At 49.1% G+C, this 25,492-nt stretch overlaps 1 protein-coding gene across 1 annotated transcript in view; it reads left to right on the top strand.

Moving 5' to 3' along the window:
• LOC139234800 (tetraspanin-15) overlaps nt 1–25,492 on the top strand; it is a 319,258-nt gene that overhangs the window by 222,282 nt on the left and 71,484 nt on the right. The window contains exons 6-7 of the mRNA XM_070865490.1: nt 4,027–4,077; nt 13,751–13,867. Of these exons, the coding sequence (XP_070721591.1) occupies nt 4,027–4,077; nt 13,751–13,867 (168 nt within the window). The remainder of the gene's footprint in view (nt 1–4,026; nt 4,078–13,750; nt 13,868–25,492) is intronic.

Below are 25,492 nucleotides of genomic sequence, written 5' to 3'. Positions count from 1 at the left end.
ATCCTCTTGTAATAAAGGCCAACATACCATTTGCTTTAATCACTTGCTGTACCTGCATGTTAACTTTCAGTGATCTGTGTACAAGGACACCCAGGTCCCTCTGAACACCAACATTTCCCAATCTCTCACCATTTATAAAATACTCTGCTTTTCTATTTTTCCTACCAAAGTGGATAACTTCACATTTCTCCACATTATATTCCATTTGCCATGTTCTTGCCCACTCACTGAGCCGGTCTATATCCCCCTGAAGCCTCTTTGCATCCTCCTCACAACTTACATTCCCACCGAGCTTTGTATCATCAGCAAACTTGGATATATTACATTTGGTCCCTCATCCAAATCATTGCTATAGATTGTGAATAGCTGGGGCCCAAGCACTAATTACCTTCTGCCAACATGAAAATGATCCATTTATTTTTACTCTCTGTTTTCTGTCCATTAACCAATCCTCAATCCATGCCAGTATATTCCCCCCAATCACATGAGCCCTAATTTTGTTTAATAACCCCTTGTGTGGCACCTTATCCAATGCCTTCTGAAAATCCAAATACACCACATTCACTGGTTCCCCCTTATCTGCTAGTTACAATCTCAAAAAACTCAACAGATTTGTCAAACATGACTTCCCTTTCATAAATCCGTGTTGACTCCACCCAATCTTATTATTTTCTAAGTGCTTTGTTACCATGTCCTTAATAATAGATTCTAGCAATTTCCCTACTGATGATGCCGGCTAACTGGTCTGTAGTTCCCCGTTTTTCTCTCTCCTTTCTTAAATAGCGGGGTTGCATTTGCCACCTTCCATTCCGTGGGAACCGTTCTAGAATCTATGGAATTTCGGTAGATGACAACCAATGCATCCACTATCCCTATAGTCAAACCCCTAGGATGTAAGCCATCAAGTCCAGGGGATTTATTGACTTTCAGTCCCATTAATTTCTCCAGTACCACTTTTTTTACTAATAATAATTTCTTTCAGTTTCTCATTCTCACTTGACCCTTAGTTCTCCACAATTTCCAGGAGGGTTTTTGTGTCTTCCATGAAGACATTTGTTTAATTTCTCTGCCATTTCCTTATTCCCTATTATTATAATTTCTTTTGTCTCAGCCTGTAAGGGACCCACATTTACTTTCACTAATCTTTTGTTTTTTACATACCTATAGAAGCTTTTGGTCCGTTTTTATGTCTCTCCCTAGTTTACTCTCATATTCTATTTTCCCTTTCTTTCTTCATTTTCTGGGCCTCCTTTTGCTGAATTCTGAAATCCTCCTAATCCTTGGGCTTACTGCTCTTTTTGGCAACATTATAAGCCTCTTCCTTTGAAATAATACTATTTTTAACTTCTCTTGTTAGCCACAGTTGGACCACTTTTCCTGTGAGGTTTCTGTGCCTTAAAGGACTGTGGGCTAGAAATTAGCCATCCTAACACATGTTTTAACGCGATTTTTTTCACGTTAGAAGTGTTTTTCGTCATTAAAAGAAACCTAACAGAATTCCCCAAAGGTTAAGAATGGCGGTTTCGAAATATTGTCAAAAAGCGGATCGCCAAACATAAAAAAACGCACTGCCTAAATTTGGCCATTTGGCGACCCGGTTCTCGGAAACGTCGGTAACTAGGAAGGCCTGCAAAAAAAGATAAGGTGAAGTTTCAACGATTGATTACTTAAGTGTACTGTTAATGTTTTCTAATTTTTTTGCTTTGATTTTTGGAAAAAAAAATTGTGTTTTGTCCCCAGTATTTTTGGCGATATCGGCCTCGCGGTAAAGTTACCGAGGACGGTGGTTTCCAACACAAATCCTGCAGCAATGCCAATTTTTATCGACAGGCGATTTTTTTGATCAAATTTACGCCATTAAAAAATTGCTAAATTGTTATTCTAAAAATGACGTTAAAAAACAAATATCGACAGGCTGGCAAATTTCTAGCCCACATGTATATTTGTTGTAAATTATGTATTAATTCTTTAAATGTTAGCCATTGATTGTCTACTATCGTACCTTTTAATGTCGTTTCCCAATGTACCATAGCCAACTCCCACCTCGGACCTACGTAGTTAGCTTTGCTTAGATTTAAGAACCTAGTTTCGGATTTAACTAAATCACTTTCAAACTTAATATAAAATTCTATCATATTATGGTCACTCTTCCCTAAAGACCCCTTTAGTACAAGATTAGTAATAAATATTTTCTCATTGAACAATACTAGATCCAAAATAGCCTGTTCCCGAGTTGATTCCTCTACATCTAGAAAACTATCTTGTAAACATTCCATGAAATCGTCCTCCACACTATTACTGTAAATTTGATTTGCCCAGTCTATATGTAGATTAATGTCCCCCCTGATTACTTATTAATTTCCTGATTTATACTCTGCCTTACATTACCACGACTGCTTGGGGGCCTATAAACAACTCCCAGTGTTTCTTAGCTCCACCCAAACTGATTCTGCTTCTCCCAGTATGCTACTGTCCCTGATGAAGGGAACCCAGAGGAATCACAGTGAGACAGACTGAGCAACAGTTATAATTTAAATGGAGAAAAATTGAAAAGTACAGAGAGACCTGGAGGGCCTTGTTCATGAAACACAAAAAGTTAGTATGCAGGTACAGCAATTAATCAGGAAGGCAAATGGAATGTTGGCCTTTATTGCAAGGGGGATGGAGTATAAAAGCAGAGAAGTCCTGCTACAACTGTACAGGGTATTGTTGAGGCCACACCTGGAGTACTGCGAACAGTTTTGGTCTCCGTATTTAAAGAAAGATATACCTGCATTGGAGGCTGTTCAGAGAATGTTCACTCGGCCGATTCCGGAGATGAGGGGGTTGACTTATGATGAAAGGTTGAGTAGGTTGGGCCTATACACATTGGAGTTCAGAAGAATGGGAGGTGATCTTATTGAAACGTATAAGATAATGAGGGGGTTCGACAAGGTGGATGTAGAGAGGATGTTTCCACTCATAGGGGAAACTAAAACTAGGGGACATAGTCTTAGAATAAGGGGCCGCCCATTTAAAACTGAGATGAGGAGGAATTTCTTCTCTCAGAGGGTTGTAAATCTGTGGAATTCTCTGCCCCAGAGAGCTGTGGAGGCTGGGACATTGAATATATTTAAGGCGGAGATAGACAGATTTTTGAGCGATAAGGGAGTGAAGGGTTATGGAGAGCGGGCAGGGAAGTGGAGCTGAGGCCAGGATCAGATCAGCCATGATCTTATTAAATGGTGGGGCAGACTCGAGGGGCCGAATGGCCGACTCCTGCTCCTATTTCTTATGTTCTTATGAATTGACTCCTATACTGATCCTGTTTGAGATAGCGGTTTTATTCCAACTTAAGCCTGTTTGGATTTAGCTTGCAGCAAGAGTTGGCCAACAGGAATGGGCAGAGCTCAGAGGTCAAAAATGTCCCCTCCCTCAGGTCCCTTCCATTCCGGGGCAGGAAGCTGGATTGTGGCTGGGCGAGGCGGCCATCTTTAAATGGGAGGGCAAGCCGCCATGGTGAAGGCCACGGGTTCGGCCGGGCCGCCAACGGGCAGCCTGCGCCCCCGCCCCCCCCCCTCCCCCTTGGATGCCGGACCGCTGGCCCGGCCGAAACCCTCGCTGGAGGCCCAGTGAGCACCACTGATGTTTATACAGAGTTCGCAGCGGCCCTCCCCTTTAACTGAGGGGGGGGGGGGACATTGTGACGCGTCAGACGCGGTCAGCCAAGCGCCGATTCCTCGGAGCCCCCCCCACGACAAGGGCACTTCGTCCCCTCAACACCGCCCCGACCCGAAATACAAACCAACGAGCTGAATATCTGCCCAATCTCCGCCCCAAAACTACCGAGTCAGTGAGTGCACCTTCTGTTTGGTCGGACGGCAATATTGGCCCCCTCATCCTTTCGGAAGAGTTCTATCCCGAAGGTTTAGCAATGGGCCAATCCTCTCGTGTTTATCCAACTGACTCCAAGGGCTGGTGTCTGTCGGCAGGCAGTAGCTGCCCATTAATGATTGGCTGGTGACACTTTGCTTTTTGTCCTATTAGGAAGGAGATGTCATCAACACTCAGTGTGGATACCAGGCACTGCATCAAGAGGTGAGCAATGGGTTCGCCCAGATCATTAACCTGCCCTTTCTATGTCCAGGTGCCTGTTGTGTATTTCCAACATTTATATTTCACATGTACAGGTTTATTGGAACTGAGTTCTGTTGGCTTTTGCGCTCAGTGACTCCGCCCCCGTCGTTTTCTCTGACCGTCGCAAGGGTGAGCTTCTGCGGGTTGTCCTGTGTCACCCGGGCATTCTCCATGTCTGAGTGTCCGTGGGCTATTCAACCACAGAGGCATCGCCGCCCAGCGCAATCCAGTCCGTACACATTCCCGGCGGGGTTGCTGGATAACAAACAGCGGGGTGAGGGGAGGGCAGGGGGGCAACCTGCCAGTTTCTGACCTGCCCAACCCGGGAGCACTGGGCCCAGTAGCTGGGCCCCTCCTGTCACCCTGATTAAAGGCAGCTCGGCCCACAACGACTGGATCTGAGCTCTTCTTGGTCTGTGCGGCTTAAATACACACCGCCACTGGGGGAGCAGCCCATTGCTCTCAAAACTCAACTGAGCTCCCATCGGGAACCAAAGAACAAAGCCACTAGCTGTTGTGTGAGTTATCACAGCGGATATACGGCCCAGAAACAGGCCGTTCGGCCCAACCAGTCCCTGTCGCCGATTATGCTCCATTCGAGCCTCCTCCCGTCTTTCCTCATCTAACTCTATCAGCGTAACCCTCTATTCCCTTATAGAGACAGCGGGTCGGCAATTGCTCCTTTCCTGAAGGCCTCTGAACACCGAAAATCGGTGGCCACGCTTTGTGGAATGGCCGCCATTATCAAAATTCCGCTCCTGCGGTATCCCGGCGGTGACCCACTCTCTCCCCCACCGCTCCGCTGCTGCTGATCCATCCTAAGTGCATCATCACCGCCGATGTTCCCCCCCCGCCCCCGACGGTGAAATTCCGCCGAGAAAATCTTCCTCCCGCCGGGCATTGCCAAAACCTGCCTTTCCCGACAGTGCACTGAGGCTGTGGCCTTCTGAAACCGCGGGGCAGCTCCCGTTAAAGGGAGGGCGCACTGCTGCTGCCGCCATGTTTTTTTTGTCGGCCGACTGCCATGTTGGGCGGACAATTATGCCCCCCGCCCCGCCCCGGCCCGGCCTGGCCGTTCCTGGTGGCCCAGCGGACTGCGCAGGACTGCCCCTTTAAGTGAAGGAGTGAGTCACGGTGACCCAGCTACGCTGATGACTGATAGCGGCGGTCTCTACACCCGCCCCCAACCTCCGCTCCGCTAGTGCACTCACCGCCTCCATTGTGAGCGACTTCCAGTCCACCTGGAAAAAAAAGCCAAAGAGCGGAATATCGCTCAAGGGACCACCTCAACCGCCGCGGCAGGATGAAAAGGAGAAACGGGGAGCGAGCGGCATGCTTCGGGTAGAGGGCAATCTCGGCCCCATAGAGTCATTATGGCACAGGAGGAGGCCATTCGGCCCATCGAGACCATGCCGGCTCTCTGTAGACCAATCCAGTCAGTCCCATCCCCCGCTCTACCCCTGGAGCCCTCCAGTGCCTGTCCAATTTCCTTTAGACAACCATTGATCATCTCCGCTTCCACCATCCTCGTCGCCAGCGAGCTCCAGGTCATTACCACTCGTTGCATAAAGAAGTTCTTTCTCACATCCCCCGCTGTATCTGTTCCCCAATATCTTCAATCTGTGTCCATCGAGTCCTTGTACCATCAGCTAATGGGAACAGCTTTTTTTTGTCAACCTTATCTAAACATGTTACAATCTTGTATACCTCTATCAAATCTCCACTCAATCTTCTTTCTTACAAGGACAACAACCCCAACTTCTCCGACCTATCCTTGTGGCTAAAATCGCTCATCCCTGGAACCATTCTGGCAAATCTCCTCTGCTCACTGTCCCTGCAACGTCCCAGTCTTGGGCAGTCTTCATAAAGTTGTAGAGCAGGACCCAGCTCCTTGGGGAGGTGTCTCATCCGACAAATCATCACTCCGGCACATCGTGTCCTAAAATCTGGGAAAATCTGAGGTTATCCACTTTGGTAGCAAAAAAAAAAGATGCAAATTGTTATTTAAAGGAAGAGAGATTACAAAGTGCTACAGTATAGAGAGACCTGGGGGTCCTTGTACATGAAACACAAAACGTTAGTACGCAGATAAGCAAGTAATCAGGAAGGCAAATGGAATGTTGGCCTTTATTGCAAGGGGGATAGAGTATAAAAGCAGAGAAGTCCTGCTACAACTGTACAGGGTATTGGTGAGGCCACACCTGGAGTACTGCGTGCAGTTTTGGTCTCCTTATTTAAGGAGGAATGTACTTGCATTGGAGGCAGTTCAGAGAAGATTCACCAGGTTGATTCCTGAGATGAAGGGGTTGTCTTATGAAGAAAGGTTGAGCAGGTTGGGCCTGTACTCATTGGAGTTTAGAAGAATGAGAGGTGATCTTATTGAAATGTATAAGATTATAATGGGGCTTGACAGGTTTCCCCTCGTTGAGGAATCTAGAACTAGGGGGCATAGTTTCAGAATAAGGGGTCGCCCATTAAAAACGGAGATGAGGAGGAATTTCTTCTCTCGGAGGGTCGTAAATCTGTGGAATTCTCTGCCCCAGGGAGCTGTGGAGGCTGGGTCATTGAATATATTTAAGGTGGAGATAGACAGATTTTTGAACGATAAGGAAGTGAAGGGTTATGGGGAGCGATGCCAGGGAAGTGGAGCTGAGTCCATGATCGGATCAGCCATGATCTTATTGAATGGCGGAGCAGGCTCGAGGTGCCAGGGGGCCTACTCCTGCTCCTATTTCTTATGTTCTTATGTCCCACTTCTGGGAAATTAAGGATGTTTTGCTGGAACTTTATAAAACGCTGGTTAGGCCTCAGCTAGAATATTGTGTCCAATTCTGGGCACCAGCAGATGATAAGGGCTTGGAGAGGGTACAGAGGAGATTTACTAGAAATGGTATCAGGGATGAGTGACTTCAGTTACGTGGAGAGACTAAAGAACCGGGGCTGTTCTCCTTGGAGCAGAGAAGGTTCCGGGCAGATTTGATCGAGGTGTTCCAAATCCTGAAAGGTTTTGAGAAAGTAAATGACGAGGAACTGCAAGAGGATCGGTAAGCAGCGGACACCGAATTAAAGCGATTGGCACAAGAGCTGAGGAAAATGAGGAAAATAATAACTTTCAAAAGGGAATTAAATATATATTTGAAAAGGAAAAAGTTGCAGGGCTGAGGAAAGAGCATGGGAGTGGGACTAATGGGATCGCTCGTTTTAAGAGCTGGCACAGACACGCTGGGCCTAACGGTCTCCTTCAGTAATGATCATTCTGCGTAAACTAGAGGTGTTCCAAAACTCTGCTGCCCATGTCCTAATTCGCACCAAGTCCAGCTCACCCATCACCCCCTTGTGTCCTAACTCGCACTGAGTCCCGCTCACCCATCACCCCCCTGTGTCCTAACTCGCACCGAGTCCCGCTCACCCATCACCCCTGTGCTCACTGCCCCATGTCCTAACTCGCAACAAGTCCCGCTCACCCATCACCCCTGTGCTCACTGCCCCGTGTCCTAACTCGCTCTAAGTCCCACTCACCCATCACCCCCTGTGCTCGCTGACCTACATTGGCTCCCGTTTAAGCAACGCCTCAATTTCAACATTCTCATCCTTGATTTCAAATCCCTTCATGGCCTCGCCCCTCCCTATCTCCTCCAGCCCCACAATCCCCCGAGATGTCTGCGCTCCTCTAATTCTGCCCTCCTGAGCATCCCTGATTATAATCGCTCCACCATCGGTGGCCATGCCTTCAGCTGCCTGAGCCCCAAGCTCTGGAACTCCCTCCCTAAACCTCTCCACCTCTCGACCTCTCTTTCTTCCTTTAACACGCTCCTTAAAACATACCTCTTTGAACAAGCTTTTGGTCACTTGCCCTAATTTCTACTTATACAGCTCGGTGTCAAATTGTTTTATCTCATAACACTCCTCTGGAGCATTTAAGGTGGAGATCGACAGATTTTTGAGTGATAAGGGAGTCAAGGGTTATGGGGAGCGGGCGGGGAAGTGGAGCTGAGTCCATGATCGGATCAGCCATGATCTTATTGAATGGCGGAGCAGGCTCGAGGGGCCAAATGGCCGACTCCTGCTCCTATTTCTTGTGTTCTTATGTTCCACTTATGGGAAATTGGGACATTTCACTATGTTAAAGGGGCTATCTAAATACAAGTTGTTGTTATGTGAGAGCAGGAGACTGGACTATTTGTGCTTTGTACGCCCCACCGTCGGTGTGTGTGGCGGTGCAGCGTTGGTTAAATTGGACTCACGGAGCCATTTATAGCTCCTCAGTCCTACGTTGCAGCAAGTGCTGGCTCGAGAGCATGTCCTTCCATTGCAGTGAGTGAATTGACAGCGATACCCCAAGGCCAGGCATAATGGAGACCAAGTGGTTAATGACACGGGAAGAAAAGGCGAAGAGTCAAAACTGAGATAATTACATGAAAGGTCTTGTCAAAGTGCTTTTGACAGTCGGAGCCTGTTGCCTTATGTTGATTGATATTATGGCTTTGGCAATGGCTGTGTCAAAACGCAATATTAGTTTCCGAGCTTGTGCACTGCCATTCTTCCTTGATTTCATTTGTTTCCAGGACCCTGTGAATTCTAGCTCTTGTGAAAGAGAAACATTTATTTTAAAGACCCAATTGAATGATCAGCAAGGTTCAAATTGGGTTGTGTTAGCGGACTGAACTGTCTTTCTACGGGTTGTATTGCCCAAACTCCATTTAGGCACAGAGCTTGTTATTGAGAGGGAAGCGGTATAAAATCCTGATTGGAGACAACATTCGACATCTCGTTCATAGACTCTGGCTAGGTTACAGTTCCACACAAACACGTCTGCTATCTGTGGATTTAGTCACATACCACATGTGATTTTAGGGCACCCAACAGATTTAAATTTTAATGATAAAACAAGACGTAATGGAAATACTTCACCTAACTGTATAAAACACTAGTTAGGTCACAGATACCGTATTGTTCTGGTCACCACATTACAGGAAAGATGTGATTGCTTTAGAGATGCAGAGCAGATTTACGAGGATGTTGCCTGGACTGGGGAATTTTAGCTACGAGGAAGGATTGGATAGGCTGGGGTTGTTTTCTTTGGAACAGAGGAGACTGAGAGAAGACTTAATTGAGTTGTATAAAATTACGAGGGGCCGAGATAGAGTGGATAGGAAGGACCTATTTCCCTTAGCAGAGCGTCAACAAGCAGGAGACATAGATTTAAAGTAATTGGTAGGAGGTTTAGAGGGGATTTGAGGAGAAATGTTTTCACCCAGAGGGTGGTGGGGGTCTGGAACTCACTGCCTGAAAGGGTGGTAGAGGTAGAAACCCTCACCACATTTAAAAATTGCTTGGATGTGCACTTGAAGTGCCGTAACCTACATCATCATCATCATCGGCTGTCCCTCGAAATCGAGGAAGACTTGCTTCCACTCTAAAAGTGAGATCTCAGGTGATTGAACAGTCCAATACGGGAATTACAGTCTCTGTCACAGGTGGGACAGACAGTGGTTGAGGGAAGGGTGGGTGGGACTGGTTTGCCGCACGCTCCTTCCGCTGCCTGCGCTTGGTTTCTGCACGCTTTCGGCGTCAAGACTCGAGGTGCTCAGTGCCCTCCCGGATGCTCTTCCTCCACTTAGGGCGGTCTTTGGCCAGGGACTCCCAGGTGTCGGTGGGGATGTTGCACTTTATCAGGGAGGTTTTGAGGGTGTCCTTGTAACGTTTCCTACAACACTACTGATCAAGAGCTGAAAAAAGGGATTCGGCTGGATGGCTCCTTTTCGACCGGCGTGGACACAATGGGCCGAACGGCCTTCTATGCTGCAAAATTTCAATTATTGTATAATTTGGGAGCTGCTGTAAACTGACCTACTTCCTGTTGGTCCACTTTTGACCCAGCCAGATTATTTATTACATGCTGCCAGCCTTGGTATGGCTGTTTTGTGGCGAATCTGAGCAAATGCCAGGTACTTGGGCGGGTGACTCCCCTGATGGACACTTGAACACCCCTTGGGTTACAGGAAGAAGTGTGAGAGCAGGAGCCAGTGTCACCCTAGGCTCACTGGAGAAGTACCACCAACGCTGCCTCCGCAAAATCCTGCAAATTCATTGGCCGGATAGTCGCACCAACGTCAGTGTTCTCGCCCAGGCCAACATCCCCAGCATTGAAACACTGACCACCACATTGTCCGCATGCCCGACACTAGACTCCCAAAACAAGCGCTGTACTCCGTGTTCCAGCACGGCAAGCGGGTCCCTGGAGGGCAGAGCAAATGCTTCAAGGACACCCTCAAAGCCTCCTTGGATTATCCTCCACCGACTCTTGGGAATCCCTGGCCCGAGACCGCTCAAAGTGGAGGAGAAGCATCCGGGAAGGCCCCGAACACCTCGAGTCCCTTCTCCGGGAGCAGGCGGAAGCAAGTACAAACAGCAGAAGGAGCGCCCGACAACCCAAGCACCCCACCCACCCGTCCCTCCAACCACCGCCTGCCCCACCTGTGACAGAGACTGTAGGTCCCGCATTGGTCTCCTCGCTCACCTGAGAACTGGTGTTTGTGTGGAATAAAGTCGTCCTCGACTCCTGGGGACTGCCTGAGAAGAAAAGAAGAGGCTCAGTGGGTAGCACTCTTGCTGCAGAATCAGAAGGTCGGGGTTCAAGCCCCATGCCAGAATCCCGAGCTGGCTCTCCAGTGCAGTGCTGAGGGAGTGCTGCACTGCCAGAGGCACAGCAAACCCAGGCCCCATCGGCCCCGCCAGGTGGATGTATGAGGATTCCACAGAAGGTGAGGAGGAGCGGGGGAGTTCTCCTGGTGTCCTCTGACTCAGAAGTGAGAGTTCTCCCCTCTGATCCACCGGCCACAGTTTGAGGAGATTGTGGGTTACAGGAAAAATTAAACGATGAGAGCAGGGCTGAAGCAAGCTTGAGCAGGAATAAAACGGCAGGAGAGACAACGAGATCACAGAAAGATAGAAATAAAAATTACGACACGGAAGGAGGCCATTCAGCCCATCGTGTCCACGCCGGCCGACCAAGAGCTACCCAGCCTAATCCTACTTTCCAGCTCTCGGTCCGTAGCCCTGTGGGTTACAGCACTTCAGGTGCACATCCAAGTACTTTTTAAATGTGGTGAGGGTTTCTGCCTCTACCACCCTTTCAGGCCGTGAGTTCCAGACCCCCACCACCCTTTGGGTGAAGGAATGTTTCTTCATCTCCCCTCTAATCCTTCCACCAACCACATTAAATCTATGCCCCCTGGTTGTTGTCCCCGCTGCTAAGGGAAAGAGGTCCGTCCTAATCACTCTATTTAGGCCCCTCATAATTTTATAAACCTCAATTTAATCTCCCCTCAGCCTCCTCTGTTCCAAGGAAAACAACCCCAGCCTATCCAATCTTTCCTCACAGCTAAAGTGTTCCAGTCCCGGCAACATCCTCGTCAACCTCCTCTGTACCCTCTCCAGTGCAATCACATCCTTCCTGCAATGTGGCAAGAATGGTCCATTCTCTGCCCGTCGCTAAGTGACGGCACACTGCAGGTGAAATTGTCTCTCACAAAGAAACGACAGATCTCACACAGAGGTTCAATACAACCCAGGCATCAGAGGATGGGTTAGATGTAATGGTAATAGGTCTGAAGATAGTCGAGGCTGCGATTGTTTGTAATTGAGGTGAGAGGTGGGTCTGAGCTTGTGTCTGAGCCTCACTGCAGAAACACGTGAATAGTGACGGCAAGTGGAGACGTTTAGACCTCCAGCATTACAGAGCAGTCTGGCTGGGCTTTCAATGAAACAAACCAGATAAATCGTCCTCTGGATTATTACTCCTGTAACATAACAACAACAACTTGTATTTATGTAGTGCCTTTAACACAGTAAAGTATCCTAAGGCGCTTCACAGGACCATCCCAAGGACCAAAGAACCAAAACTTGCCAAGACACGTCACACGCGGTGTTGCCGCACGACAAACACTGCCCCGTTCTCTCCCACAGTGGCAAGCATGAAGGCTTGGAGGTGGTCAGTCAGTGGTGGACCTGCACCTTTCCCGAGTGTGCACCCAGGGACAGGCCAGTGCTGCATCGCAGAAAGGTAAAGGCGTAGAGATCTGTGTCGGGCGTTGGCGCCGATGGGAACGTTATACACAGTGTCGCGGACGGCCAATCCGATACCGCCCGCTTTGCACCACCCACCCAAAACAAATTTCTAGGACAAAGAAAGAAATACTTGCATTTATATAGCGCCGTTCACGAACACCAGACATCCCACAGCGCTTTTTACATTCAATGAAGTACGTTTGGAGTGTAGACACTGTTGTAATGTGGGAAACGCGGCAGCCAATTTGCGCACAGCAAGCTCCCACAAACAACAATGTGATAATGACCAGATAATCTGTTTTTGCTATGTTGATTGAGGGAATAAATATTTGCCCCAGGACACTGGGGATAACTCCCCTGCTCTTCTTCAAACTAGGTTCTTTTACGTCCACCTGAGAGAGCAGACGGGGCCTCGGTTTAACGTCTCATCCGAAAGACGGCACCTCCGACAGTGCGGCACTCCCTCAGTACTGCCTCTCCGACAGTGCAGCAGTCCCTCAGTACTGCCCCTCCGACAGTGCATTGCTCCCTCAGTACTGCCCCTCTGACAGTACGAAACTCCCTCATTACTGCCCCTCCAACAGTGCAGCACTTCCTCAGTACTGCCCCTCCGACAGTACGGCACTCCCTCAGTACTACTCCTCCGACAGTACGGCACTCCCTCAGTACTGCCCCTCTGACAGTACGAAACTCCCTCATTACTGCCCCTCCAACAGTGCAGCACTTCCTCAGTACTGCCTCTCCGACAGTACGGCACTCCCTCAGTACTGCCCCTCTGACAGTACGAAACTCCCTCATTACTGCCCCTCTGACAGTGCAGCACTTCCTTAGTACTGCCCCTCCGACAGTGCAGCACTCCCTCAGTACTGCCCCTCTGACAGTACGAAACTCCCTCATTACTGCCCCTCTGACAGTACGAAACTCCCTCATTACTGCCCCTCCAACAGTGCAGCACTTCCTCAGTACTGCCCCTCCGACAGTACGGCACTCCCTCAGTACTACTCCTCCGACAGTACGGCACTCCCTTAGTACTGCCCCTCCAACAGTGCAGCGCTCCCTCAGTACTGCCCCTCTGACAGTACGAAACTCCCTCATTACTGCCCCTCTGACAGTACGAAACTCCCTCATTACTGCCCCTCCAACAGTGCAGCACTTCCTCAGTACTGCCCCTCCGACAGTACGGCACTCCCTCAGTACTACTCCTCCGACAGTACGGCACTCACTTAGTACTGCCCCTCCAACAGTGCAGCGCTCCCTCAGTACTGCCCCTCTGACAATGCAGCGCTCCCTCAGTACTGCCCCTCCGACAGTGCGGCACTCCCTCATTACTGCCCCTCCATCAGTGCAGCGCTCCCTCATTACCGCCCCTCCAACAGTGCAGCACTCCCTCAGTATTGCCCCTCCGACAGTGCAGCACTCCCTCAGTACTGCCCCTCCGACAGTACGGTACTCCCTCATATGAGTATTGCAGAGGGAAGAGAAAATGCAGATTCAGTGACAAATGATTTGAGGAGAAATCTTTCTCCACAGTGCTAACCTTGTTGTATTGTGGTTTGATACACAGCGTTTCGAGGTGGGCACAATCATCTACGCCCGAGGCTGTGTCGACGCCATCTCTCTGTGGTTTGAGGATAACATCGGTATCACAGTGGGAATTCTCGCGGCAGTGCTCTTCCCACAGGTAATCTCTTGGTTCATGTTGTTGTGCTGTTAATCCACTTCCTACACAGAGGATCGAGAACAAAAGATCGACTGATGATTGGGCCATAGTGGACTGGAAACAGCTACTTGTGGTTAAATCAGTGTCGGAACAGGAGGCAAAACATGTGCCCTGAAAGAAAAAGGGTGAGAAAAATAATTCTCGAGCCCCCCAGATGTCTTGGGACTTACAGGGGGGGATTAAGAAAAAAAGGGACGCTTATGTCATATACCAACGGCTAAATACTTTAGAATCTTTAGAGGAACATAGAAAGTTAAGAGGCAAAATTAAGAAGGATGTTAGGAATGTTAAGAGAGAGTACGAGAAATTCTTGGCCAGTAAAATTAAGGAAACCCCTAAGATGTTCTATAAATATATTACGAGTAAGAGGGTAACTAAAGAAAGGGTAGGGCCTATTAGAGACCATGAGGGTAATCTTTGTGTGGAGGCGGAAGATGTTGGAAGGGTTCTTAACGAATACTTTGCATCTGTTTTCACAAAGGAAAGGGGCAATGCAGATACTGCTATCGAGGAGGAGTGTGATATTCTGGATGAAATAAATATAATGAGGCAGGAAGTATTAAGGGGTTTAGCAGCTTTGAAAGTAGATAAGTCCCCAGGCCCGGATGAAATGCATCCAGGCTGTTGAGCGAAGTAAAGGAGGAAATAGCAGAGGCCTTGACCATCATTTTCCAGTCCTCTTTGGATATGGGCATGGTGCCGGAGGATTGGAGGACTGCTAATATAGTGCCCTTGTTTAAGAAGGGAAAAAGAGATAGTCCGAGTAATTACAGGCCTGTCAGCCTAACCTCAGTGGTGGGAAGATTATTGGAAAAAATCCTGAAAGACAGAATAAATCTACATTTGGAAAGGCAAGGATTAATTAGGGACAGTCAGCACGGATTTGTTAAGGGAAGATCGTGTTTGACTAACCTGATTGAATTTTTTGAGGAGGTAACCAAGAGGGTCGATGAGGGTAGTGTGTACGATGTAGTATATATGGATTTTAGCAAGGCTTTTGATAAGGTCCCACATGGTAAACTGGTCATGAAGGTTAAAGCCCATGGGATACAGGGCAAAGTGGCAAGTTGGATCCAAAATTGGCTTGGAGGTGGTAAGCAAAGGGTAAAGGGTAACAGAGAGTCGGGATAAATGGTTCATTCTCGGGTTGGCAACCAGTAACTAGTGGGGTGCCGCAGGGATCAGTGCTGGGACCACAACTATTTACAATCTATATTAACAACGTGGAAGAAGGGACTGAGTGTAATGTAACCAAGTTTGCTGACGATACAAAGATGGGAGGAAAAGCAATGTGTGAGAAGGGCACAAAAAATCTGCAAAAGGACATAGACAGGCTAAGTGAGTGGGCAACAATTTGGCAGATGGAGTATAATGTTGGAAAGTGTGAGGTTATGCACTTGGCCAGCAAAATCAAAGAGCAAGTTATTATTTAAATGGAGAAAGATTGCAAAGTGCCGCAGTACAGCGGGACCTGGGGGTACTTGTGCATGAAACACAAAAGGATAGTATGCAGGTACAGCAAATGATCAGGAAGGCCAATGGAATCTTGGCCTTTATTGCAAAGGGGATGGAGTATAAAAGCAAGGAAGTCTTGCTACAGCTATACAGGGTATTGGTGAGGCCACACCTGGAATACTGCATGCAGTTTTGGTTTCCATATTTACGAAAGGATATACTTGCTTTGGAGGCAGTTCAGAGAAGGTTCACTCGGTTGATTCCGGGGATGAGGGAGTTGATTTATGAAGATAGGTTGAGTAGGTTGGGCCTCTACTCATTGGAGTTCAGAAGAATGAGAGGTGATCTTATCGAAACTGATTATGAGGGGGCTTGACAGGGTGGATGCAGAGAGGATGTTTCCACTGATGGGGGAGACTAGAACTAGAGGGCACGATCTTAGAATAAGGAGCCGCCCATTTAAAACAGAGATGAGGAGAAATTTTTTCTCTCAGAGGGTTGTGAATCTGTGGAATTCGCTGCCTCAGAGAGCTGTGGAAGCTGGGACATTGAATAAATTTAAGACAGAAATAGATGGTTTCTTAATCGATAAGGGGTTATGGGGAGCGGGCAGAGTGTTGTGTTCCTAACACAGATGAGGCTGCACACAGGGAGGTTAAAGTAACAGTGACCTCAGTCTTTAATAAGACACTCCAGAGTGAGGAATAGTCCTTAGGGGCCGGCTTATATACAGTGCTCCCAAGGGATGCTGGGATCCCTTGGGACTTCAGGGGATGAGCCCCCTGGTGGCGGAACGGCTTTACAGATACACAACATCAACTCCCCCGCCAAAGTCAAAGTGAAAACTATTTACAAGGCGAGGCGGTCGGGAGCCTCTCTTTCCCTGGTGGACCGCCTCGGTATAAATGTCTCTTCTGGTGTGTTGGCTGTGCCCTCGCTGGGCTGGCGTGTTGTTGGCCCTGCAGGGCTGCTGGGTGAGCCTGGCCTTGCTGGGCTGTTGGGCGTGATGGGTTTGATTTCCTGGTCCGGGGTGGTGTCGTTGATCCTTTGGGTGTGTGTTGTGGGCTCGACAAAGGTGGTGTCTGCTGTGGGTTGTTCAGGGCAGTCTGTGAACCGCAGCCTCGTTTGGTCCAGGTGCTTTCTGAAAATTTGTCCATTGTCTAGTTTGACTACAAACACCCTACTCCCTTCTTTAGCTATCACCGTGCCCACGATCCACTTGGGACCATGTCCATAGTTTAGCACATACACAGGGTCATTCAGATCAATTTCCCGTGACACAGTGGTGCGACCATCGTTTACATTTTGTTGCTGCCGCCTGCTCTCTACCTGATCATGTAGGTTGGGGTGAACCAGCGAGAGTCTGGTTTTAAGTGTCTTTTTCATGAGTAGCTCAGCCGGGGGCACCCCTGTGAGTGAGTGGGGTCTCGTGCGGTAACTGAGCAGTACTCGGGACAGGCGGGTTTGGAGTGAGCCTTCTGTGACTCATTTGAGGCTCTGTTTGATTGTTTGTACTGCCCGCTCTGCCTGCCCATTGGAGGCTGGTTTAAAAGGGGCCGAGGTGACATGTTGGATCCCATTGCGGGTCATGAATTCTTTAAATTCGGCACTGGTGAAACATGGCCCGTTGTCACTGACCAGTATGTCAGGCAGGCCGTGGGTGGCAAACATGGCCCTCAGGCTTTCAATGGTGGCGGTGGCGGTGCTTCCCGACATTATTTCACATTCAATCCATTTTGAAAAAGAATCCACCGCCACCAGGAACATTTTACCGAGAAACGGGCCCACATAATCGACATGGATCCTTGACCATGGTCTGGAGGGCCAGGACCACAAACTTAGTGGTGCCTCTCTGGGCGCGTTGCTCAACTGAGCACACACGCTGCATTGCCGTACACAGGACTCTAAGTCAGAGTCATTACCGGGCCACCACACGTGGGATCTGGCTTACGCTTTCATCATTACTATACCCGGGTGTGTGTTGTGGAGATCCGAGATGAACGTCTCCCTGCCCTTTTTTGGGTAGCACTACGCGGTTACCCCACAACAGACAGTCTGCCTGAATGGACAGCTCGTCCTTTCGTTGCTGGAACGGCTTGATTAGCTCTTGCATTTCAACGGGGATGCTGGCCCAGCTCCCATGTAGTACACAGTTTTTTACTAGGGACAGCAGAGGATATTGGCTGGTCCAAGTCCTAATCTGGCGGGCTGTGACAGGTGATTTATCATTTTCAAACACTTCCATGACCATCTAGTAAGGAGGAGGAACTGAGGGAAATCCTTACTAGCCGGGAAATTGTGTTGGGGAAATTGATGGGATTGAAGGCCGATAAATCCCCAGGGCCTGATGGACTGCATCCCAGAGTACTTAAGGAGGTAACCTTGGAAATAGTGGATGCGTTGACAGTCATTTTACAACATTCCATTGACTCTGGATCAGTTCCTATAGAGTGGAGGGTAGCCAATGTAACCCCACTTTTTAAAAAAGGAGGAAGAGAGAAAACAGGGAATTATAGACCGGTCAGCCTGACCTCAGTAGTGGGTAAAATGATGGAATCAATTATTAAGGATGTCATAGCAGTGCATTTGGAAAGAGGTGACATGATAGGTCCAAGTCAGCATGGATTTGTGAAAGGGAAATCATGCTTGACAAATCTTCTGGAATTTTTTGAGGATGTTTCCAGTAGAGTGGACAAGGGAGAACCAGTTGATGTGGTATATTTCGACTTTCAGAAGGCGTTCGACAAGGTCCCAAACAAGAGATTGATGTGCAAAGTTAGAGCACATGGGATTGGGGGTAGTGTACTGACATGGATTGAGAACTGGTTGTCAGACAGGAAGCAAAGAGTAGGAGTAAATGGGTACTTTTCAGAATGGCAGGCAGTGACTAGTGGGGTACCGCAAGGTTCTGTGCTGGGGCCCCAGCTGTTTACACTGTACATTCATGATTTAGATGAGGGGATTAAATGTAGTATCTCCAAATTTGCGGATGACACTAAGTTGGGTGGCAGTGTGAGCTGCGAGGAGGATGCTGTGAGGCTGCAGAGCGACTTGGATAGGTTAGGTGAGTGGGCAAATGCATGGCAGATGAAGTATAATGTGGATAAATGTGAGGTTATCCACTTTGGTGGTAAAAACAGAGAGACAGACTATTATCTGAATGGTGACAGATTAGGAAAAGGGGAGGTGCAAAGAGACCTGGGTGTCATGGTACATCAGTCATTGAAGGTTGGCATGCAGGTGCAGCAGGCGGTTAAGAAAGCAAATGGCATGTTGGCCTTCATAGCAAGGGGATTTGAGTACAGGGGCAGGGAGGTGTTGCTACAGTTGTACAGGGCATTGGTGAGGCCACACCTGGAGTATTGTGTACAGTTTTGGTCTCCTAACCTGAGGAAGGACATTCTTGCTATTGAGGGAGTGCAGCGAAGGTTTACCAGACTGATTCCCGGGATGGCGGGACTGACCTATCAAGAAAGACTGGATCAACTGGGCTTGTATTCACTGGAGTTCAGAAGAATGAGAGGGGACCTCATAGAAACATTTAAAATTCTGACGGGGTTAGACAGGTTAGATGCAGGAAGAATGTTCCCAATGTTGGGGAAGTCCAGAACCAGGGGACACAGTCAAAGGATAAGGGGTAAGCCATTTAGGACCGAGATGCGGAGGAACTTCTTCACCCAGAGAGTGGTGAACCTGTGGAATTCTCTACCACAGAAAGTTGTTGAGGCCAATTCACTAAATATATTCAAAAAGGAGTTAGATGAGGTCCTTACTACTAGGGGGAATCAAGGGGTATGGCGAGAAAGCAGGAATGGGGTATTGAAGTTGCATGTTCAGCCATGAACTCATTGAATGGCGGTGCAGGCTAGAAGGGCCGAATGGCCTACTCCTGCATCTATTTTCTATGTTTCTATGTTTCTAACAAGTCTGCGGGCTGCGCCACCATCAACAAGTTTGCAGGCTGCGCCATTTCCACCCCCGTGGTGGGCAATGGTAGCCGACTGAGAGCATCCGCACAGTTTTCGGTGCCTGGCCTGTGGCGGATGGTATAGTTATAAGCTGATAGCGCGAGTGCCCATCTTTGTATGCGGGCTGAGGCATTAGTATTTATCCCCTTGTTTTCAGCGAACAGGGATATGAGGGGCTTGTGATCGGTTTCCAGCTCAAATTTGAGGCCAAACAGGTACTCATGCATTTTCTTTACCCCAAACACACACGCTAATGCCTCTTTCTCAATAATGCTGTCGGCCCTCTTGGCCTTAGACAAGCTCCTGGAAGCATAGGCGACAGGTTGCAAGTTCCCCGCAACGTTAGCTTGTTGTAATACACACCTGACTCCGTACAACGACGCATCACATGCTAGCACGAGTCTTTTACATGGGTTAAACAATACAAGCAGCTTGTTGGAGCATAAAATGTTTCTGGCTTTCTCAAAAGCAATTACTTGTTTTTTTTCCCCACACCCAGTTCTCACCTTTACGCAATAACACATGTAGGGGCTCTAAGAGGGTGCTTAAACCCGGTAGGAAGTTACCAAAATAGTTGAGGAGTCCCAGGAACGACCGCAGCTCTGTGGCGTTCTGTGGCCTGGGCGCATTCCTGATAGCCTCTGTCTTGGTGTCTGTGGGCCGAATGCCGTCCGCCGTGATCTTTCTCCCCAAAAACTCCACTTCTGTTGCCATGAAGATGCATTTCGACCTCTTCAGCTGCAGCCCTATGCGATCCAGTCGCTGGAGGACCTCCTCCATGTTTTGTAGGTGCTCGACGGTGTCCCGACCCGTGACCAATATGTCGTCCTGAAAGACCACCTTGTGTGGTACCGACTTGAGTAGGCTCTCCATATTTCTCTGGAAGATCGCTGCAGCCGATCGAATTCCAAACGGGCATCTGTTGTAGATGAACAGTCCCTTGTGCGTGTTGAGGGCCTTCGAAGACTCCTCCAGCTCCTGTGTCATGTAGGCCGAAGTCAGGTTGAGCTTGGTGAACGTCTTGCCTCCTGCCAGTGTCGCAAATAGGTCTGCCTTAGGTAGCGGGTATTGGTCCTGTAGCGAGAAACAATTAATAGTTACTTTATAATCGCTGCAAATCCTGACCATGCCATCACTTTTGAGTACTGGAACAATCGGGCTGGCCCACTCGCTGAATTCCACTGGGGAGATGATGCCCTTGCGTTGCAGCCTGTCCAGCTCGATTTCCACTGTCTCCTTCATCATGTGTGGTACCGCTCACGCCTTGTGGTGAATGGGTCGTGCCTCTGGGACCAAGTGGATCCGCACCTTCGCCCCGGAAAAGTTTCCAATGCCTGGCTCAAAAAGGGAAGGAAATTTGTTAAGAACTGGGTACATGAGGCCTCATCGACATGTGATAGTGCTCGGATGTCATCCCAGTTCCAGCGGATTTTACCCAGCCAGCTCCTTCCAAGCAGTGTGAGACCATCGCCCGGGACAATCCAGAGTGGCAGTTCGTTCACCGTGCCCTCGTAGGTGACCTTGACCATGGCGCTGCCCAGGACAGTGATAAGCTCTTTGGTGTACGTTCTCAGTTTCGTGTGGATGGGGCTCAGGGCTGGTCTGAGTGCCTTGTTGCACCACAGTCTCTCAAACATCTTTTTACTCATGATGAACCAGTGTCCAGTTCCATGGCTACAGGTAAGCCATTCAATTTTACGTTTAGCATTATACATGGACATTTCGTTGAAAATGTGTGCACCCCGTGTACTTCAGCATCTGCCTCCTCTCTCTGAGACTCGAAACTGCTTTTATCCACCATGGACCGATCTTCCTCTGCCACGTGATGGTTAGCAGGTTTTGCAGAGCTTGCAACTCGCTTGCAAGCTCGTTGGAGGTGCCCCATTGTTCCACAGCTCTTGCAAACATACCCCTTGAAGCTGCATGAATAGGCTGAATGGAAGCCTCCACAACACCAACAAGGTGTGCATTGCCTTGCATTCATCCTTTGTTGCGGACTCTTGAGTCATCTGGGTTACCTGAGGCCTGCTGGCAGTTGCAGACTTGTGGTTTCTGCCCTGTACATTTCTGCTCGCAAACACAGTTCCAGTTAATTTATGAACATTGCTAGCACTTGTGTGCTGAGAGATTTGTTTGGTGTTATCACTGGGGACATAAACGCCTGTGCTATCACAATGGCCTTACTGAGGGTCGGTGTCTCTACAGTCAAAAGTTTTCGTAGGATGGTCTCGTGGCCAATGCCAAGTACAAAAATGTCTCTGAGCATTTGCTCCAGGTAGCCATCAAACTCACATTGTCCTGCAAGTCGCCTTAGCTCGGCGACGTAGCTCGCCACTTCCTGATCTTCAGATCGCTGGCATATGTAGAACCGATATCTCGCCATCAGCACGCTCTCCCTCGGGTTAAGATGCTCCCGAACCAGTGTACACAACTCCTCATATGACTTATCTGTGGGTTTCACCGGAGCCAGAAGATTCTTCATGAGGCTGTAGGTCGGTGACCCGCAGACCGTGAGGACGACCCCTCTCCTTTTTGCAGCGCTTCCTTCTCCGTCCAGCTCGTTGGTCATAGGCTTTCCAGTCCTCATCCTCCGAGAACTTCTCCAGGATGCCCACAGTTTGCTTCATCTTTGCATTGAATTCGTATTCGCGTCGCCAGTTGTTGTGTTCCAAACACAGATGAGACTGCACACAGGGAGGTTAAAGTAACAGTGACCTCAGTCTTTAATAAGACACTCCAGAGTGAGTAACAGGCCTTAGGGGCTGGCTTATATACAGTGCTCCCAAGGGATGCTGGGATCCCTTGGGACGTCAGGGGATGTGCTCCCTGGTGGTGGAACATGGGAGTGCATACTTTACAGATACACAACACAGTGAAGTGGAGCTGAGTCCATGATCAGATCAGCCATGATCTTATTAAATGGCGGAGCAGGCTCGAGGGGCTGTATGGCCGACTCCTGCTCCTATTTCTTATGTTTTTATGTTATGATTGATGGATGTTTTTGTGACTGGAAGGATGTTTCCAGTGGGGTCCCTTGCTTTTTGTGGTATATATCAACGATTTAAATTTGAATTTTGGGAGTATGATTAAGAAGTTTGCAGACAACACTAAAACTGGCTGTGTGGTTTGATAATGAAGAGGAAAGTCATGGGCTGCAGGAGGATATCAATCTACTGGCCAGGTGGGCAGCAGTGGTAAATGGAATTTAATTCAGAGAAGTGTGAGGTGATGCATTTTGGGAGGGCTAATAAGGAAAGGGTATACACATTAAGCGGTAGGCACTTAATAGTGTAGATGAACAAAGGGACCTTGGAGTGCTTGTCCACAGATCCCTGAAGGTAGCAGGCCAGGTGGATAAGGTGGTTAAGAAGGCAGACGGAATGCTTGCCTTTATTGGCCGAGGCATAGAATATAAGAGCAGGGAGTTTATGCTTAAATTGTATAATACTTTGGTTAGGCCACAGCTGGAGTACTGTGTGCAGTTCTGGTCGCCGTATTATAGGAAGGACATGATTGCACTAGAGAGGGTGCAGAGGAGATTTACTAGGATGCTGCCTGGAATGGAGAATCTTAGTTATGAGGACAGATTGGATAGGCTGGGTTTGTCCTCATTGGAACAGAGGAGGTTGAGAGGAGATCTCATTAAGGTGTACAAAATATTGAGGGGCCTGGACATAGTGGATAGTAAGGGTCTATTTCCATTGGTGGCGGGGTCTATTACGAGAGGGTATAGTTTTAAGGTGGTTGGTGGAAGGTTTAGAGGGGATTTGAGGGGGGGCTTCTTTACGCAGAGGGTTGTGGGGATCAGGAACTCGCTGCCTGGAAGAGTGGTGGATGCAGAAACCCTCACCACTTTTAAGAGATGGTTGGATGAGCACTTAAAGTGCAGTAACCTGCAGGGTTACGGACCTAGAGCTGGTAATTGGGATTAGACTGGATGACCTTTTGTTGGTCGGCGCAGATATAATGGTAAGTACTGCAGGGAATAGAATACGGCCAGGGTGACCTCCTGGACTAGTCTGGATGGGTCGGAGAGGAATTTTCTCAGATTTTTTCTTCCTAAATTGGCCTGGATTTTTATCTGGTTTTTGCCTCTCCCAGGAGACCACATGGGTCTGGTTGGGGTGGAGTGTAAAATGTTTTAATATAAGGGGTGTTGCAGTTGTGTGAGGTGGACTGGTTGGGCTGGGTGCTCTTTACCTTTCCGCCATTGTTCATAGGTTTATATGTAACCTTCAGGGCTGCTGACCGAGGGCCATGTGGCTCTTTGTCGGCCGGCACGGACACGATGGGCCGAAATGGCCTCCTTCTGCACTGTAAATTTCTACCGTAACAATGAGTGTGATTTCACACAAAATGCTGAAGTGATGATGCTTGAGAACAATGCAGTTCTTCATTTTCAACCCATTTTCAACACATTTCTGTGTTCATCAGAATCAGCAGCCAACAGGTATAACGGGCCGGATTTTCGATTTTGCTCATCCAGGGCGGTAATGGCGGCAGGCCCGGGAGCAGTAATCGCTTCAGTCAGCAAAATTGGTCAGCTGGGTGTGGGGCAGAGCACTAAGGGAGGCATTGCACACTGCTCTTAGGGCGCTAGGCCGGCTGAGCATGGGACGATCCCGAGCTAAAGAACCGTCCTGGGAGCGTACTGAGAGAGGCTTCCCTGGGGAGAAGAAAAAAAACACCCAAAACATTCCCAATACATAGCCCCCGCCACCACAACATCGCAAAAAAACCCAACCACACTTACCCGGTGTCGGCATTACTCACCTCACTGCAGCCGCTACAGCTTGGGCTGCCGCTTTCACAGGCCGCCCCACCAGGGGGCGCTCTACACAGCGCTACGGATCGGGCGGGAGCCAAAACTCAAGCTGGTGTTGCAACCGGGCATGTTACACACCGACTCACCTTTCCCGGGCGGTAATGCTCCGTGCCTCGCCAATACTGGCCCCTAATGTCCCAGCGGGCCGCTGGATGTTGGCTGCCCGCCCGGGAGAGCTCACTGTCCGCCATTGCCACCCCTTCGTGGCGATAACAGAGGCAGCAACAAGCGGATAATCCAACCCATTGGCTTTAAAGTAATTCACAAGCAAATTGTACGGTTGGTCAAACCGTAAGGAATCAATCGGTCCCACTGGTCATTGATGGGAGAGAATTGAGTTGCTTGGTGTCGATCTGACATTTGTTGAAATGTTGTTGGGGGTGAGGAGATGTGGATCGAGGTTTGGATCCTGAGCATGGAAGTGATGGAGCCTGGAGAACGGGTGTGAATGTTGAAACTCAGACACAGGTTTTGTTTTTATTGAAGAAGGGAGTAGCCCTTTCCCATTTTATGGTGTTCAGTATCGTGTTCGGACTGTGCCATCCGTTGCTATTCTCCATCCAGCAGGTGGGGCGGAAGCCAAGCTCACACAACTCATTGGCTTAAAGGCTCCTCTGTGCCCCGTTTTTTGCCCCGGAGCGGGGGCAATGGCGGGGGTGAGGTTCTGGGCGGGCGGTCAGCCTCCAGCGCCCCGCGGCGATCCTCGGGTCCGGTTTAGCGGCGGCGCGGAGCAGCACGGCCGGAAGAGCTGCGCCCGGTGTGTAACGCCCCTGGTCGTGACACCGGCGCGAGTTTTGTCTCCCGCCCGACCCGTCCGCCCCGCAGCGCGCCCCGCAGTGACCGCCCGGGAAATCAGGGCAGTCCCACCATCCCGACAGCGGGGAGGTGAGTAATGGGCTCCTGAGGTAAGGGCATTGGTTCTTTATTTTAATTTTTTCAGCGATTTGTGTTGTCGTGGCGTGGGCAATGTTTTGGGAATGTTTTTGTGTGTTTTTTTTAATTCCCCCCCCCTCTCAGGCGTCTCTGGGAGCGCTCCCGGCCCAGCTCTTTAGCTCGGGAGTTTCCCATCCTAACGCCCCGAGAGAGGGGTACAATGCCTCCCTTAGCACTGCGCCCCCTGACTCAGGGCCCAGCTGCCCAATGTTACTGACTGAGGCGCAAACTGTTTCCGGGCGCTAACTTTCCCGCCCCACCGCCATTACCGCCCCTAAATCAGCAAAGCTGGAAATCCGTCGCCCCCCCCGGTCTGAGACATTCCAGGTGCATCTTAGTCATGATCAGACCCAATGTGCACTTCAGCAGCTGAGCCAAACACAACCAGATACACAAAGTAACGTG

This window comes from Pristiophorus japonicus, chromosome 22, assembly GCF_044704955.1.
Source record: "Pristiophorus japonicus isolate sPriJap1 chromosome 22, sPriJap1.hap1, whole genome shotgun sequence".
Taxonomy (NCBI): Eukaryota; Metazoa; Chordata; class Chondrichthyes; family Pristiophoridae; genus Pristiophorus; species Pristiophorus japonicus.
The sequence above is the reverse complement of the archived record's forward strand: the minus strand, read 5'-3'. Positions and strand labels throughout refer to the sequence as shown.